We start from the raw sequence: 16,539 nt of genomic DNA on the forward strand, positions 1-16,539 counted from the left end.
TCTCTGTCAAAACTATACTATAGTCCTAACCAGTGAAAAGCAACGCGGAAGAAGGTTTGAAGATTCTTGGTCCTATCCTCTTGGGTTTAATTCAAGAAGCTTCTTTTGCACCTAACGTGAGCAATGTTATAAGTAGAGCTGTCCATTGTCTTTTAAGAAATTACTGTTCAACATTTTAAATATTGTTATTGACGTCCCAAAACATCCTACACTGCTTTCTTATAAAGATCAAACAAGCAAATTCACTCAAATAATGCATAACAATTTTTTTACAGTGCTAATAACAAGTAATGTGGTAGGAAGCAACTTTGGATAGAAACATCTATTCCACTTTAGTTCTTGGTTTTTTTTTTATAAAAGCCTTCAATTATAATGCTTTTGTTTTTGTTGGTTGATTGGTATAATTACTTATGGCGTTTTCATCGGATATATGTATACATATTTTTCGAAATGATGACTAAAGTGCTAATAAGCTAGCTTGGTCAGATGAATTTTATTTGCGCTTAAACAACTTTTATCATTCAATGTAGAATGTTCTCAACATATATATTTATTATTTGGAGTTATGCTGTCAACATAATTAATACTTGACTTGCCAATAATTTTCATTCTTTTTAGCGGAAAGAAAAAAGAAAAAAACTAAAAATGACGTACAGTAGTACGTAGTGTGAAAAGTTTTTGCTTACGTTGATGTGTTTATAAATATAAAACCCATGTGCTTGAAGCTTTATTTTTCTAATATTCCTGCATATTAAATGAATATTACACATATCTTATCATCTTCAACCCTTTTATTTGACAAGGGATTGATTAATGATATTCTGTATTTAGAACTATAATTTGGATATTGAAAGGGTTTTTTTTGTGTAAGTTTCGTTTTTGTGATTTTGGGTGTTCTGTTTTCAGGCTTGAATACCCTTTTTCAAAGTCCTTGCTGCTAAAGGACAAATCCAGGTCATTTACGGTATGCTAAATTTGAAATTTTCGAATTTAGAGTTGTTAAATGCCCATATGAAATTACTTACTGATAATTTATATTTTTTAAAGAATTACGTGTTTGTACATAGTGATTAGTGTTTACAGTTTTGCTTATACATTTTGAGCTCTTGCAAAAAATCTGTATGCTTGAAATGTGCATTTCAGAGTTGTTTGCGTTTTTAGTTTTTGTTGGTTTTATTTCCGCTTTGCAAGCTCTGAACTCTTAGGCAAACACATATGAATGTTGAAATTAGTTGGAATATTAGACTTTTATTTATTTGCTCAGGAACACATATGAATGATCATGGTTAATTTTTGGGTTTAATTGAGTTATTTCGGTTTTTACCTTGCTTCAATTTTTTTGTTTAATCCCATACATTAGTGAGGGATGAAAATGACTAGAATGGTAGTTGTTACAATGTGTTTGGCAATATGATAGAAGGTGTTCTAGCTTTATTTGATAGCTTGGTGACTATAACTTTATACATTGCTCAAAAACCCAAAAAAAAAGAGGATGGTTTCATAAATTTGTATAGGTGAAAAAGGAAAGCATTTTTGTTTTAGAGGCTTTTGTTTCTGTGTTTAGATCTTAGGTATAACTAGATAATTTTGTTGTCTTTCATTTGGAGGAAATAATGATTTTTGAGGGTTTTGTCTGCAGGCTTTAAAGTTTAAAGCCATAGTAATTTTGGCTGCCGAAGTAGCTTTCAGCTATCAACGTTACAAGCAAATGAGTGTGTTTGCAAGTCTTTTTTGCTTTCTTAAAATTGTGTGAAAGATTACATTTATTCCTTTTGTTAGACAAGTGTTTGGTTGCTGTCAATACTATGGCTTTAAATTTTATATCGAATCATTCTTTTCACATATTTCTTTGCTTAAGTTATAATCTAGAGCAACTTTTACATTACGGTTTAATAACTAGATAGTATATTATTACAAAAATATAATATCTTTTATCAATGATATCCATGCAGTGTAAGTTTTATATTTTTTTCATCGCTGTCTATGTTACTTTTTTTATCAAAGAACTTAGTTTTAATTTTAAATTATACATGTTTAACTCAAAATATTCTTCATCTTTGCAGTTTCCTATCAATGTGCATATGATAAGTCAAAAGTCATACTTCTGCTGAAAACTTATGTACAAAGTAAATTTTGCTTCTGTGGTTGCACGGTACATTGATCCATAATTTTGTAACTCCAATTCCAACTGTTTAAGGTAAGTAATTTAAAGTTATGTCGATGAATCACAAATTATTTCAAGTTTGAAGTATTGTTGGATTAGAGAAATTTTTTATTGTGACGAGAATACAGGTGGTAAATCATGTGTTTTTATAGAAGTGGTGGAAAATTTCACTTTTAGCACATATATCTCCTTATTTGTATGATGACAAGTGGCATATCATCTTGTGTATCAATCACATTAAAAAATTTCTCGTTGGATTAATGTGGACAACTGATCAAAATGTATTGGCTGGCGGACACCCGCGTCAATGCACTATTTGACTAAAAAAATTATAACGCCAGAGGATGGTCCAACATTTGCCACGTGGATGCCATTATATTTGTCTTCGAACTAGAACAAACACGATGACAAAACAAGTTCCTATCCTGGAAAGGATTCCGCAATGATCATTTTCTTCGGAATTCGGAAGATTCTGTAATTATTTTCATTTATTGTATAATGTACGGCTGGAAATTATTTTGAAATTTAAAAATTAAAAAATAAATATAAATAGTATGTAACAAAAATTGACTGCAAACAAACACGATCATGAGATCCACAAATCCCCAGAAAAAGGATCCATCGAGAATCATTTTTCCTTATCCTGCATGGCGATATGGAGACTTTTATGTGGATCCCTTCGAACCCATGTGGTAAGAAAGATACGTTTAAGTGGGTCCACGAGCGTTTTAAAATAAACAAAATTTATTGTGATCGGAATATAAATGGTATACTACGTGTTTTTATATAAATGATGAGAAATTTTATTTGTTAGCACATATATCCCACAATTTATACATTAACACGCGGTGTATCACCCATTATTCCGATCTCATTGGATAAAAACAAATAAAATTACATAAAATTGACTATAATTACGGTTATTTTATTCAAAATACCATGCGAAAGAAGACAGAATCTTAAAACGAGGCCAATAATATTTAAGGACACAAATGTCATAAAAGAAGACGGAATCTTGCAACCATCTATTATCTATCTTCTGTCTTATGAAATATGAGTGCATTAACTGCTTCTTGGTCTTACTCTCGAGTCCCGACACTTTAAATTCCAAGCAACCACCACAAAAACAGACGGACACATACTTAGTCCACTCTGAAAGAGAGAACAGGGGGAGAGGGAGCTTTCAACTTTGTTTCAATGGCGTCCAATAACCAAACGGACCCAGAGAAGGCGCCTAACGGCACTAAAGGCACTAACGGCGCCGGCGACGATTACCCACATCACGATTTTCCAGAATCGGACGGTCACGAGCGATGCAAAATAGAAGAGGTGGCGCTGGTGGTGCCGGAGACCGACGACCCGACGATGCCGGTGATGACATTCAGGGCGTGGTTCTTGGGGCTGACGTCGTGCACTCTCCTAATCTTCCTGAACACCTTCTTCAGCTTCCGCACTCAGCCGCTGGCAATCTCCGCCATCCTCATGCAGATTATTACGCTGCCCATCGGAAAGTTCATGGCCTCCGCCCTCCCCCGCCGTGAGCACAGCCTCCGTGGGTGGCGGTTCAGCTTCAACTCCGGGCCCTTCAACATAAAGGAGCATGTTATTATTACCATTTTTGCGAATTGTGGGATTTCTTACGGTGGGGGTGATGCCTACTCGATTGGCGCCATCACCATTATGAAGGCCTATTACAAGCAGAGCTTGAGTTTTATCCTTAGCCTCGTTATCGTCCTTACCACTCAGGTTCCACGACCACTATTCTATTTTTCAATATTTATTCTTTATATTTTATTATCGCTTTCTGAATTTTATATTCGTAGGGTAAAGATTTTGGAAAATTATGATTTTTCCTAGCATATATTATAGGAAACTTTATGAAAAACTTCTAGTACTGTTCACTTTAACGAAAAACACATTTTTACACTAAAAAATCAATCTTGATACTATTCACTTTACCCTTTATTTTGTCATTATCTAAAACTTCAAGTTTTCATTAGTTTTCATTATATTTTATAGTTTAATGACTACTTTCTCTCCATAGAGAATGAATAATATTTGCATCCACCCTATTCATCTTTGCTATTAGCGTATTTTAATCATCATTTTAAAATCGTCTCTATAAGACTCAATTACATAAAATTATTTAGTTGTCTATATGTATCAAATATATAGCCTTTTAAATTCAGAAAAAGTTCATTACTTGATCTAAAAAGGAAAAATAAATTATGTTTGTGGGCAGAGGCTAGAAAAGAAAATCAAGAAGCCAAATTGTTGAACTTTTTCTCCAATTTGATGTGATTTTACTTTGAATTAATGTTGTGAATAAAGTTTAATTTCTGGGTTTTGGTGATTTGTTGCAGATAATTGGGTATGGATGGGCTGGGATTCTCAGGAGGTACTTGGTCGACCCGGTGGAAATGTGGTGGCCTTCCAACGTTGCTCAGGTTTCTCTGTTTAGGTAAAGACTTGGTGTTTGTCATGTGTCGTTCCTTCATCAATGTTCCCTTTGGTTGTTGTTGAGAATAAAAAGTCACGATAAAGTTGAATTCTTTGGTCCTCGGTGAACTAGGAAAAATAAGCTGACTGGTGAAAACTCAAAACAACATAGTATTTCATTCCTCCATTCTTAGCCAACCAAATGAAGTGTAATAATTTCAGTGAAATCATAAGCCATGTGTTGTTGCATGTTCAATGGTTGATATTCCTGAGAACACCGTTTCTTCATGCTCTGTCTCTTGACAGATTGGGAATAATATTCGTCTCGACTTAAAACGCTACAATTGTAAGTCTATAATAAATAAGGTCAAGTGTAAGATGGATGACTTTCTTAAATTGTGAATGTTGCTTTGATGGGGAATTTTCTTGTAGGGACAGCAAAACTTTTGCTGTAAAAGTAATCTTTTAATAAGCATAAAGTAGAGAATTTGAATGAGTGTCATTACTGGTTTAGTAAAACAATTTTGATCACATCAATAACTTTGTTGCTGTTTCTGTTTTGCTGTTGTGTAACTTACCCACAGAGCACTCCATGAAAAAGACCATAAAACGAAAGGCCTGACCCGGATGCAGTTTTTTCTCATTGCCTTGACAGCAAGCTTTCTCTACTATGCACTCCCCGGCTATCTCTTCTCCATCTTGACGTTCTTCTCATGGGTCTGCTGGGCTTGGCCACACAGTATCACGGCTCAGCAGGTCGGATCAGGTTACAATGGACTTGGTGTTGGTGCCTTCACCCTCGATTGGGCTGGGATTTGTGCTTATCATGGCAGCCCCCTCGTCACGCCATGGCCTTCCATTCTCAACGTTGGGGTTGGATTTGTCATCTTCATCTACATCATTGTCCCTCTTTGTTACTGGAAGTTTAACACTTTCGATGCTCAAAAGTTCCCTATATTTTCCAGCAAGCTGTTCACTTCTACTGGGCATAAATACGAAACTAATAAGATCTTAACACCCCAGTTTGATCTTAATATTGATGCCTATAATAGTTACGGCAAGCTTTATCTTAGCCCCCTTTTCGCTTTGTCCATTGGATCGGGATTTGCAAGATTTTCAGCAACCCTAGTTCATGTGGCACTGTTTCACGGAAGGTACTTTCAATTCTTAAATGACATAGCTTCTCTTAGTGTCTACACAACGTTAGCATCTGCACAGCACTTACATAAAAATACATTTGACTAAACTGACAAAGTGATCCTTTATTCCTTTTCATAGAGCTATTTTGAAGCAAAGCAAATCGGCAATGAAGAACGCGAAAATGGATATCCATGAGAAATTGATGAAAAATTACAAACAAGTGCCTGAGTGGTGGTTCCTTGTTTTGTTAGCTGTGAGCGTCGTCCTGTCCCTGGTGATGTCTTTTGTATGGAAAGAAACTGTGCAGCTGCCATGGTGGGGTTTGTTGTTTGCCTTTGTCTTGTCTTTCATCGTTACCCTCCCTGTTGGAGTCATTCAAGCTACAACTAACCAAGTAATTTTTCGATTTCTTGAATGTTCCCCACCTTTGTTCTGGCATGTACTAACAAACTGTGAAATATCATTCTAACCTCGCTAACCATTGGTGTGGCTTCTGTGCAGCAACCTGGATTTGATATCATAGCACAATTCATGATTGGCTATATTCTACCAGGAAAACCAATTGCAAACTTGCTTTTCAAAATCTATGGACGAATCAGCACTGTCCACGCTCTTTCTTTCCTGTCTGACCTCAAACTTGGGCACTATATGAAGATTCCACCTCGGTGCATGTACACTGCTCAGGTATTTGATTCAGCACAGAAACCTATGCTTACCATTTCTGTTTTTGTTCCTAAAGGTGATTATTACCAGTTTGACACTTGTGTTATTGTAAACTGACATTTCACGATGTTTGTTCCCAGCTGGTGGGAACTCTAGTTGCCGGTATTGTGAACCTCGCAGTTGCATGGTGGATGCTGGAAAACATCGAGAACATATGCGATGTTGAATCCCGCAATCCAAACAGCCCATGGACTTGTCCTAAATACAGAGTCACCTTCGATGCTTCTGTTATATGGGGCCTGATTGGACCAAGGCGACTGTTTGGACCCGGAGGATTGTATAGGAACTTGATGTGGCTATTCCTTGTTGGAGCTTTGTTGCCGTTTCCAATTTGTTCAATGAGCAAAATCTTCCCAGACAAGAAATGGATTCCCTTGATCAACATGCCAGTCATCACTTATGGCTTTGCGGGGATGCCGCCTGCAACTCCCACCAACATAGCAAGCTGGCTTATCACCGGAGGTATCTTCAACTACTTAGTGTTCAAATACCACAAGCGTTGGTGGCAGAAATACAACTATGTCCTGTCTGCAGCTTTGGATGCCGGGACAGCTTTCATGGGCGTCCTCCTATTCTTCGCCTTGCAGAATCCGAAGCACGAATTGAAATGGTGGGGGACTGAACTCGATCATTGTCCTCTGGCGACATGCCCCATTGCGCCAGGTATTCACGTTGAAGGATGTCCAGTTTTTTAAATAGCCATGAAATGGTGGAACAAAGAGATATTTGAAGAATAAAAGCTAAGGAGGAGGGCTATCGTCGTAGTTAAGGAGGAAGGGAAGATGGTGTGCTCTTAGCAAATGGGAGGATTTCAGGGTTGGGAGTTGTTCTAGTTTTTAATGCTTTACAGTATAACCGAAAATGTATCATTCAGATGAAATGTATGGGTGTTCTTGTTTATTATCTTGGAATCAATTTAATATGAATGAATGGGTATAATTTTACGTTTCTCTGCTGGATCCCATCAATTTAATATTTAAACAATAACAAAATTATCATTTCGAGCACTTCTTTTTTAATCGCGGCATATAAATTTCTCATCATCTCCAAGTATGACTAAAAGTAGAGCGGTGCACAGAAAGATGTTTTAATCAGCTGGAATTTGATCCGTCTCTTATTAGTACTATATACAATAACTTTAACTGCCTACTCTCTATGTAATATCCAAACCAACACATGAAAGAAAAGGATAATTACAGCTCACTGGAAAAGACAAAGGCTACCTGAACAGGACCTTATGAAATATCATTTAGTTTTTTAACAGAGACCTCGTCTTCCCCGTCTCGATTGGGGTTGAATATAGGCTTCAGGAGGTTTTAACAATTTGGTAGGAGTCATACAAGATATAGGGATCCCTGGTTTTTGCCTTGTATCAATGTGTTTCAAGTCCAACCTGATCATCTTAATTGGGCTCAATGCAATTTTTCTCTTTTGCAGACAGCTTTGCTCGGGCTTAAAAACAGAAATTTGGATAGAGAGCTTTATGAACGTAAATTAGATACGCAATGGAGGCGAAAAAGCAGTCTACCAATGTAACGTGAATTTAACAGCTAAGCATGGTGAAGGTATTAAATACTGATGCTTCCAAAACACAAATATAACAACACAATATTGTTACTGAAAATATTAGACTCTAAATGACGGACAACTTGAATGGTACATATAAAAGGAAAGCTTATATGTATGGACTATGGACTAGGGGAATATCGGTTGCATGAATACGAGAAATATCATCAACACAATATAACCGATATTCCCTAGTCCACATGGTCTACTATCATCACTGAATAGTTAACGGATATCAAAATCATGAAAAGTAGGATTTACATAAACAGAATTAAGTTCAGACTGGAACAAAGAACACAAACAGTATTAAGCTAAAAAATGATATTTAAATTCTTTAACAAATTCGGATGAATACAGTTCCTGAATGATGATATTATAATAAACATCAAACTATCCCTTATTCAATCCTACAAGAAGGTTATACTACTTTCAGGTTGGGATTATAAACAGTTATGAGCGACTGGATACAGTGCAATTGGGCATGGACCATTAGTGGTCCACAGGTACATGCTGCAACCCCAGTCTAATGAAATGTATTGTGAAATACATACACGTATAATTTTTCAAGGCACGTACCTTTAGATATGCCCTGCTATAAGTCTTTAGGGTATGTATGATTTAACAAAGAAATATGTTCTCCTCCACTCCCACAAAGAGCCCCAGAATCAATACACATCTTCATACTGCATGTGCAATATGTAGCATGCCATTGCCATGGAGGAGGCTGGTTGTCGTGTGTTTACTGTCTTGTGTATCAGTATGTAATGTACCCCACTTCCTCACTTTGGGAGTTACGTTTGTTGGCATCACATGTCCCCCTTTACTCTTGTCCCTCGTTGACATTGGAACCTTGAACCCTAGCAGATCAACTTTACCAACGAAATAAACAAATGTAAAATATATCTATCTGTATTCAAGAAACCAAAGATGTATGTAGAAAGTCCACAAGTCTACGGAAGACATCCTAGTTAGAGCATCTCCGATGCAAATGACTCAAAGTTAAACCTATTTTCTCATATTGAATGAACTTTTTCTTATTGGCATGAGTTCCAATAAGGACTCAAATCTCAAATTGAAACCGGAATTTAACTCACTTTTCACAAATATGAATTTTAAGTCTTATATGCATTGGAGAGTTTTGCCTTATTTTGAACTCAAATGTGAGATTTGAGTTATTGCATCGAAAGATAATGCAACCAATTAATAAAACCCGATCTTCTGCTAAAGAATCAATTATTTGATGCAGATGTATATTCATAATACACACAATTGTATGTCTCACAAGTGACAAATGATTTATATAACTCAACATTAACAAACAAAAAAGACATTATACGTGTTTCAGAATGCTATTCTCTTGTATAACTCACAAGAAATCAAAAAGAGACATTAACATTGGTTTCCTTCTCTCTCTATAATTTTCATCATTTTTTTTGTGTTTTTGAAAATGAAATTTACTTTTACATAATCAAATAATTTTTAAATTCGTTTTCATTATTTTGTTAGATGAAGACTTCCAATTTGTCCCATCATTATTTTGTTAGATGAAGACTTCCAATATGTCCCATCGATTCTCCCATTCGTTGCAAGATACTGACGAAAGTCTCTTAGGTATATTACCACCAATTGTCTGATTGAGTTTTCTTATGGTAACCCCATAATAACAACTCCATCTCATACTGTTTATAATGGTAAATTCAAGGGTCGCAATGTATCTTTCGTCCTACTAACTAGAACGGATCATAAGGATGATTGGATAAAAGATTCAAAATCTTTTCTTTATGATCATTTTCTGGACCTAATGACAGACTGTTGTGCACTGAGAGAGTGAGCACTCAGTGACTATTTTGCTGGAAAAGAATTGCATGTGTAGGAATAAACATGTCATATATTCTACTATTGTCAGGGATATTGTTAGGATTGTCTGTGATTTTAAATCAAAAGGAAAACATTTTAACAATAGTGTCGATAGTTTGTATTGGACGGAACCCGTGTAGTTGTTATATTTCGTAGGTTAGGAGGAGATCCTGGTTCAATGGATGATGATTTGGCTTGGAGAAAACGCTGATGTCTCTTTTTGGAGGTTCCCTTCCTGATTGTTTGGTGGATTTCTTTATGTGCATTCGTGAAAAAATGTAAGTTTTTGTATTTTTGAAGTTTTTATTTGCTTTTCATTTGAATTGTTAAAATTGTGTCAACTTAATCAGTACTATTACTGCCCGCTTGATTACTTGCTTCAAAACCAATATCCTCTTATGAGTGATGAAGTAAGAGTTTGCTGGAGGTCCTATGTTGTTAGACACATATTGGAAGGACCCAGTAGAAAGCCAAACATGAAGGAGCCACATAGGCATTGGAGAATTCGTGGAAAACGAACTCATGGAATAAAAGTTGTCATTCCACAATGGCGGACTGCATTGCATTCCACAATGGAGAAAAGTTGTCGTTTTCATAATGTTATTCTCTTGTATAAAGGAATGTATTGCAGTTTGTCATTCCTATGAATTCGTCTTCCACATATTTTCCAAAATCTACGCTTCTTTATGTTTGACTTTCTACTAGGTCCCTCCAATACGTGTCTAACAACATAGGACCTCCAGCAAACTCTAACTTTAGAACTTGTAAGACCATACTTGTTTTGAAGCAAGTAATAAAGCAGGCAGTAATAGTACTGATTCAGTAGGCACAATTTTAACAATCCAAATGAAAAGTAAATAAAAACTTCAAAAATACGAAAACTTAAATTTGTTCACGAATGCACGTAAAAAAATCCACCAAACAATCAGGGAGGGAACCTCCAAAAATAGACATCAACATTTTCTCCAAGCCAAAATCATCATCCACTAAACTAGGGTCTCCTCCTAATCTACAAGATATAACAACTACACGGGTTCCCGTCCAATACAAATTGTCGACACTAATGTTAAAATGTTTTCCTTTTGATTTAAAATCACAGACAATCCTAACAATATCTCTGACAATAGGAATAATAGTAGAATGGATGACATGTTTATTCCTACACTCATTCAATTCTTTTCCAGCAAAATAGTCACTGAATGCTCACTCTCTCAGTACACAACAGTTTGCCATTAGGTCCAGAAAAATCACAGTAAACCCTCAGAAAATGATTATAAAGTCATCCTTATGATCCATCCTAGTTAGTAGGACGAAAGATACATTGCGACACTTGAATTTACCATTATAAATACTATGAGATGGAGTGGTTCTTATGGGGTTACCATAAGAAAACTCAATTAGACAATTGGTGGTAATATACCTAAGAGACTAAGACTTTCGGCAGTGTCTTGGAGTGAAGGGAAGAATCGATGGGACAGATTGAAAGCCTTCATCTAACAAAATAATGCAAACGAATTTAAAAATTATTCGATTCTGTATGTAAAAGTAAATTTCATTTTTAAAAACGCAAAAAAAAAAAATGACAAAAATTATAGGAAAAGAAACCAAAAAGTTAATACCTTTAAGTGCCTTGTTATACCCAGAAGCTAAACTTGGTGCTGGTTCTGGTTACCTTCGGAGGGAGAGGGTGATGAAGAGTATGCAAATCACAATAACCTGACATCAAACAGGAATAACTAACATCTACACCATCAAGCAGTAATTTAGGTTAGAGTGTAATACTCACTGAACATGAAGACACCACTGAAAATTCATCTTTGTGTATGAGAAACACAATTTAAAAAAAAAAAACAAAACATGATTACTTGAATAAACACGAATGTCGGAGACTTCTAAAATGCTGATAAAATCTGTACCATAACTGCAAAATTGTGAGCACTTAATCTCTTCTTCCATCTCTTTCTCCTTTCATAAACCCTACCTAACACGTGATTTCATCAACCCAGCCTCCTACCAGTTTCTATACCAACCATTCAATTTACCATCGCAATTACCTAACAGGCTAACACACAATGATGGTATCTCTGCTGCAATTTCAATCAGTTCAGACACCAGAGGAGAAGGTAGCAGCTTGTTGCCATTCCCTTAAGCTACACAATACATAAAGCTATCAATGCGTCTTGAACTGAAATTGAAAGCATTTCAGAAAGGCTGATCACAACTACTTAAGCAAAAGCACACACTCCTGCACTATGGCAGTCCCTTAAGCTAGGCAATACATAAAGCTGACAATGTGCCTTGAATAGAAATAGAAAGCACTTCCCAAAGGCTGAACACAACTACTTATGCAAAAACACGCATTCGCGTGACATGTGACCGTATATTCACACCCAAATCACACCAATCTTATGTGTGAACCAAACACATCAATCCTCAACTTGCTATCGCTTTTAGAAATCGAACAACGGCTAATGTAAGAGGTCAAAATCAAACGCATGCCCCATGCTAAACATAACAAATAGAAAGTAAAAGAAGCTGATTCAGATCCTAATCGTATACAATGTCGTAGCTCATGACCCTATAAAGTAAATTGTTTTTATTCCTACAGTGTAATAGTGCGTGCTGCTTCCTTGTGGGATTTTTTTGACGCAAAAGTAAATTGTTTTTATTCCTAGAATTTTTAATTCTACTGCAACTGAAGCTTTCGCATAAACTGAACCACATAACCAACTCAACCAACTGAACCACATAGAAGAAGAGGAAAGTGCACAACTCTGAACCCGAGTACAGCAGAGAGTGGTCAACTGATTCCTAGCAATTTCGGCAGTACTCCAGCTCAACAAATGGCCCTAAATTAAGGGGGCAGATTAAAGCCAATGACATTTCTGTAGAATCTACGAACTTAAAACACCCTTATTGAACCCCACAGACCATCTCTATACAAATGGCCCTGAATGCAGGACAAGAGTCACATGACTCAATTAGACAGTGTTAATCACACATACATAGTACAGGTAAAAAAGAATGGAAAACCAGTGGAACTCAACCATATTCCTAATCTCAAATATGAGAAAAGATAGAGAAAATACCAAGGAGGGAGGACGGAGGACGAAGAGTCTGTCGCAGAGGAGGGATGATGAGGGCCGTCACAGAAGCTGAGGTTGTGGGCTGCCTGAGGAATCGTCGATATTTTTGGATGAGAGGCCGTGGTGAGGGTCGGATCTCGGATGTGCGAAATGGGGGAATGGGGATGTGAGAGGGATGGATGAGGCCGTGTGAGTGAGGTGAGTGAGGGAGGGTGGGTGAGGTGAGTGAGTGAGGGAGGGTGGGTGAGGTGAGTGAGTCAGTGAGTGAGTAAAACCTAATTGGGATGGGATCCAATGCTTTGCAACTTGGTGAAATTAATTTGTCAATCTATTATATTATGACATGTCTGTATATATAAAATTTATTTATTTATTTATTATTAATTAAACGGTTCGATTCGGTTCCGGTCAGTTCTTGTTCATTCGAAACCGGAACCGGTTTGGACGGTTCGGTTCGATTTTTGACTCAAAGTTGACTTTTTCGGGCAACACGGTTTTTTTCTGTTTTTTTTCATACGGTTCGATGCGGTTTTGCAGTTTGACGGTTTTTATGCCCACCCCTAATTTTTTTGTTTGTTGACTGATTGAACAATGCATATTTATTTTAGTTCTCTTTTTGTTGATTTGGTGCCACTACCAAAGACATTTGCAATTTTGCATTAAAAAATGTGTTATATGTAACTTTATATAATCAGTTTTAAAAGATGTATTTGAATGCATGATGATTTGGTGTTCAAATAGTATTCGGAACCGTGAATCGGCAAGAACCGAATCGGAACCGGGTTAGACCGAACCGTAAAATTATAGTAATAAATTTAAGCGAAATCGTACCGAACTAAACTGTTGATAATTTTCGGTTCCGATTCCAATATAAGGGTGGAACCGCACCGTTCCTACCCCTATATCATATGTCACCAAATAAATAGTAAGATATATGTGCCGACAAATTTAATAACTTAAAAAAATAAAATTTCATCCCTCTCTTCATGTTAAAACACTTGATATAGTTCCGTCGCAACTAAAAATTTCGCCAAAAACAAAAAAAAAGAAAGGAGAACCAAAAGAAACGAAGAGCGAGAGGAGAGAATGGCGAAGAAGAATTTAGGGTTTTTGATGCGGCAGTTGCTGGGCAATAGCAACAACCCAGGTGCTGGTGTTGGCCTTCTCCTCCACCGTCGTATGCACATTGTTTCTAATTCTACCCAAACCCTACCCCAAACCCTACCCCAAGCCCTACCCTGTTCATCGATCATTCCATCCTATTCTCTTCATTCTCTCCAACACCGACGAAAACCAAATATATTCGAGTCAGAACCGGATTCGGATTCGTTGCCCAAAAAAAGAGGAAAAAAAGATTCGAATTCAGCCCCACCTCCACGTCCTCCTCTACCTCCATTTTCCAGTTGGTATTGGCAACCTCCTACAGTACCTCCACCTCCATATCCACCAAACACTGTCCTCTATAATTCTAAGTTTGGTTATGATAAGGCGCTAAAAAAAATTCGAGGTATTAATTTTTATTCTATATTTTTTTCACTTGTAATTTATTTATTTATATATATTTTTTATATTTTGAAAATGAAGGACTGGTTGTGAATAAAATTTTCTAATTCATTTTCATTATTGAGATAGATGAACGCCTTCCATCGGTTCTCTTCTTCACGGTTCATGGTTGCAAGAAAAGTAAGTCTAAGTCGTGATCCATGAATTTACTTTCATTTTTGTTGTTGCATTTGATCAGCGTTATATGAATGGTCAGTTTTGTTTCTTTTATTTTCCAAGTAATGAATTTACTTACTTGTTGGGCGGTGCAGCCTCTGAAGGGATACATCCATTCTTCCCTGACTTGTGTGAGCAGTTTAAACATATAACAATATATGTTTTTCCCCTGGAACAGGTGTGGTCTTGTGTTAAATTTGATCTTCCTAAGTATTTTCTTTCGTTTGAGATTAAGGTCAAACACAGAAGAATAATGCCATTATTTCTTGTTATGCCTCTAAATCGTAGACCTGACAGTTAACTGTTATTTTATCTTTGTAGTGTGGGATGCTTTTCTCAATGCAGTTCTTGGGTCTTAAGTCGGTAAATGACTCAATCCTTTGTATTTTGTTTGAATGCAAATGTCTACTTATTACTTCGTTTATGTTCTTTCTTGTGTTTGTTGTTTCTCAGAATTATTTCAATTTGGGTTGTGTATTTCTTAACAGTTGCCACATTGCAACTAAATAATTTAGAAATATGTAAACAGGGAGTGAGTATGCAGTTTGTTGAATCCGAATGATATTGATATATACCCCTCCTCCTTTCATCTGAAAAACGGGTTTATGCTTGGTGCCAATGTGCTTTTCAATTTGCTGCAGCCAACGTTCCAGTTCTATCTAAATGGGGAAAAGGTCGAAGAGATTTCCACTGGATCCATCAAGCGCGTGATAAAGACTTTTGAAAATGTCTACAGGTAATTCGTTTCTTTGCTCTTTTGAATTTGCACAGTTCAAGTCAAGTTTTCTCCAACTGTGATGTTTTTGTTTCTGTTTTTGTGATATATGGATGAATTACATGTTTCTGAAGTGAACCTATTGTTGAATGCTCATCTGGTGTACTTGCAACTAAACGTTTCTGAAGTCCATCTGGGATGAAGAAAAGGAGAAGACGACAAGGACCTAAGGCAGTTAAGAATGAAGAAGAAGTTGATCCGTCTAATCTTAGCAAGGTACTTCCTAATAGGTTTCCTGCATCAGCATATCCCAAAGTGATGGAGATGGTTGAGTCTTTACCTGAGGCAAATCCCTTGAGCGAGTTGTGGTGGTTTGCCAAAGGACTATTTACATCTGATGAGAAGAGGGAGTGATTCTGTGAGTTGGAAGATGATCGGGCCAAGCTTGAATGGCTCCATTGCGAAATGGCCGAGTAATGTGCGCTTAATGGTACGTTTGACTTAAATGTCTGGGACTCTGGGATAGATTTGATATGTTGAACTGTTATTTATTTGATTAATTCTAGTAGTATGTGGGTTCTGGTGATCATCTATCTAATATACAGATGCTTCAATTTGAAATGCTCCAGCATTATACCCAACTAACGTCTCAATTTTTCAAAAAATAAAAAAAGTACGAAGCAGTCCTCCATTGATGGTCTTCGTACAACAATATGAAGAAAACTAGAAATAGTAGAAACTAGAGAGAAAGCGAACGAAATCGAAAGCTCCAGTTAGTATTTTTGTATTTCATCGGATCAACCAGAGAGCTATTTGTACCATTGCACAATTTTTATTTTTATATCCGTGGTGTTTATGATATTTTGTATGAATCAATGTACTTGAGAGGGCATCTCTAAGAGGAGAGTCGTGTCTATATCCGTAGATTCATAACAAGCTATAGATATTGCTATGATTATTAGAATGTAGTTTATATTTTTTATATTGATCTGACCAAGTCTGTGTGAGTTAGTTTGGATATATGCATATACATTAGCTTCATTAATTGAGATGATTTCTTTTTAACAATCCATGTGTGGAAATTTGAAGTATGGAACGATATACAACAACACCAACAAGGCCTTATCTCA

General features: G+C 36.5%; 2 protein-coding genes and 1 long non-coding RNA gene across 5 annotated transcripts; 2 read left to right on the forward strand and 1 right to left on the reverse strand.

Moving 5' to 3' along the window:
* The first annotated feature begins 3,174 nt into the window (after window positions 1–3,174).
* Window positions 3,175–7,416, forward strand: LOC103412571 (oligopeptide transporter 3-like). Its single transcript, XM_070806448.1, has 6 exons — window positions 3,175–3,910; window positions 4,528–4,625; window positions 5,188–5,757; window positions 5,882–6,137; window positions 6,245–6,427; window positions 6,547–7,416. Exons 1-6 carry the CDS (start codon window positions 3,362–3,364, stop codon window positions 7,159–7,161), a joined length of 2,271 nt encoding a protein of 756 aa, XP_070662549.1. The 5' UTR covers window positions 3,175–3,361; the 3' UTR covers window positions 7,162–7,416.
* Window positions 3,451–13,186, reverse strand: LOC139188744 (uncharacterized). 2 transcript variants are annotated; one of them, XR_011571990.1, is made up of 4 exons: window positions 12,979–13,186; window positions 11,509–11,605; window positions 11,310–11,382; window positions 3,451–3,633 (listed from the first exon to the last, which is right to left on the reverse strand). It is a non-coding gene; the product is annotated as an uncharacterized lncRNA (long non-coding RNA). The 2 variants fall into 2 exon arrangements; XR_011571989.1 differs by lacking the exon at window positions 11,310–11,382.
* Window positions 13,187–13,968: 782 nt separating this feature from the next.
* On the forward strand, window positions 13,969–16,030 carry LOC139188893 (thioredoxin O, mitochondrial-like). 2 transcript variants are annotated; one of them, XM_070806934.1, is made up of 6 exons: window positions 13,969–14,482; window positions 14,608–14,658; window positions 14,790–14,872; window positions 15,016–15,057; window positions 15,336–15,430; window positions 15,598–16,030. In XM_070806934.1, the coding sequence occupies exons 1-6, from the start codon at window positions 14,062–14,064 to the stop codon at window positions 15,821–15,823; spliced, it is 918 nt and encodes a 305-aa protein (XP_070663035.1). In that variant the 5' UTR covers window positions 13,969–14,061; the 3' UTR covers window positions 15,824–16,030. The 2 variants fall into 2 exon arrangements, with proteins under 2 accessions (XP_070663035.1, XP_070663036.1); XM_070806935.1 differs by having other exon boundaries at window positions 13,989–14,482; window positions 15,544–16,030.
* The last annotated feature ends 509 nt before the right edge of the window (window positions 16,031–16,539 follow it).

The sequence above is a fragment of the Malus domestica genome, chromosome 10 (assembly GCF_042453785.1).
Source record: "Malus domestica chromosome 10, GDT2T_hap1".
In the NCBI taxonomy this organism is placed as follows: Eukaryota; Viridiplantae; Streptophyta; class Magnoliopsida; order Rosales; family Rosaceae; genus Malus; species Malus domestica.

What these genes read in the sequence shown, in the direction of transcription:
- LOC103412571 (XM_070806448.1), top strand. Translation starts at nt 3,362, where the DNA reads ATGGCGTCCAATAACCAAACGGACCCAGAGAAGGCGCCTAACGGCACT. An exon ending in GCTCAGGTTTCTCTGTTTAG is followed by an intron (nt 4,626 to 5,187) that starts GTAAAGACTTGG and finishes ACTTACCCACAG; the next exon opens with AGCACTCCATGAAAAAGACC. An exon ending in GGTGCATGTACACTGCTCAG is followed by an intron (nt 6,428 to 6,546) that starts GTATTTGATTCA and finishes GTTTGTTCCCAG; the next exon opens with CTGGTGGGAACTCTAGTTGC.
- LOC139188893 (XM_070806934.1), top strand. Translation starts at nt 14,062, where the DNA reads ATGGCGAAGAAGAATTTAGGGTTTTTGATGCGGCAGTTGCTGGGCAAT. An exon ending in GGTTCATGGTTGCAAGAAAA is followed by an intron (nt 14,659 to 14,789) that starts GTAAGTCTAAGT and finishes TGGGCGGTGCAG; the next exon opens with CCTCTGAAGGGATACATCCA. An exon ending in ATGTTTTTCCCCTGGAACAG is followed by an intron (nt 14,873 to 15,015) that starts GTGTGGTCTTGT and finishes TTATCTTTGTAG; the next exon opens with TGTGGGATGCTTTTCTCAAT.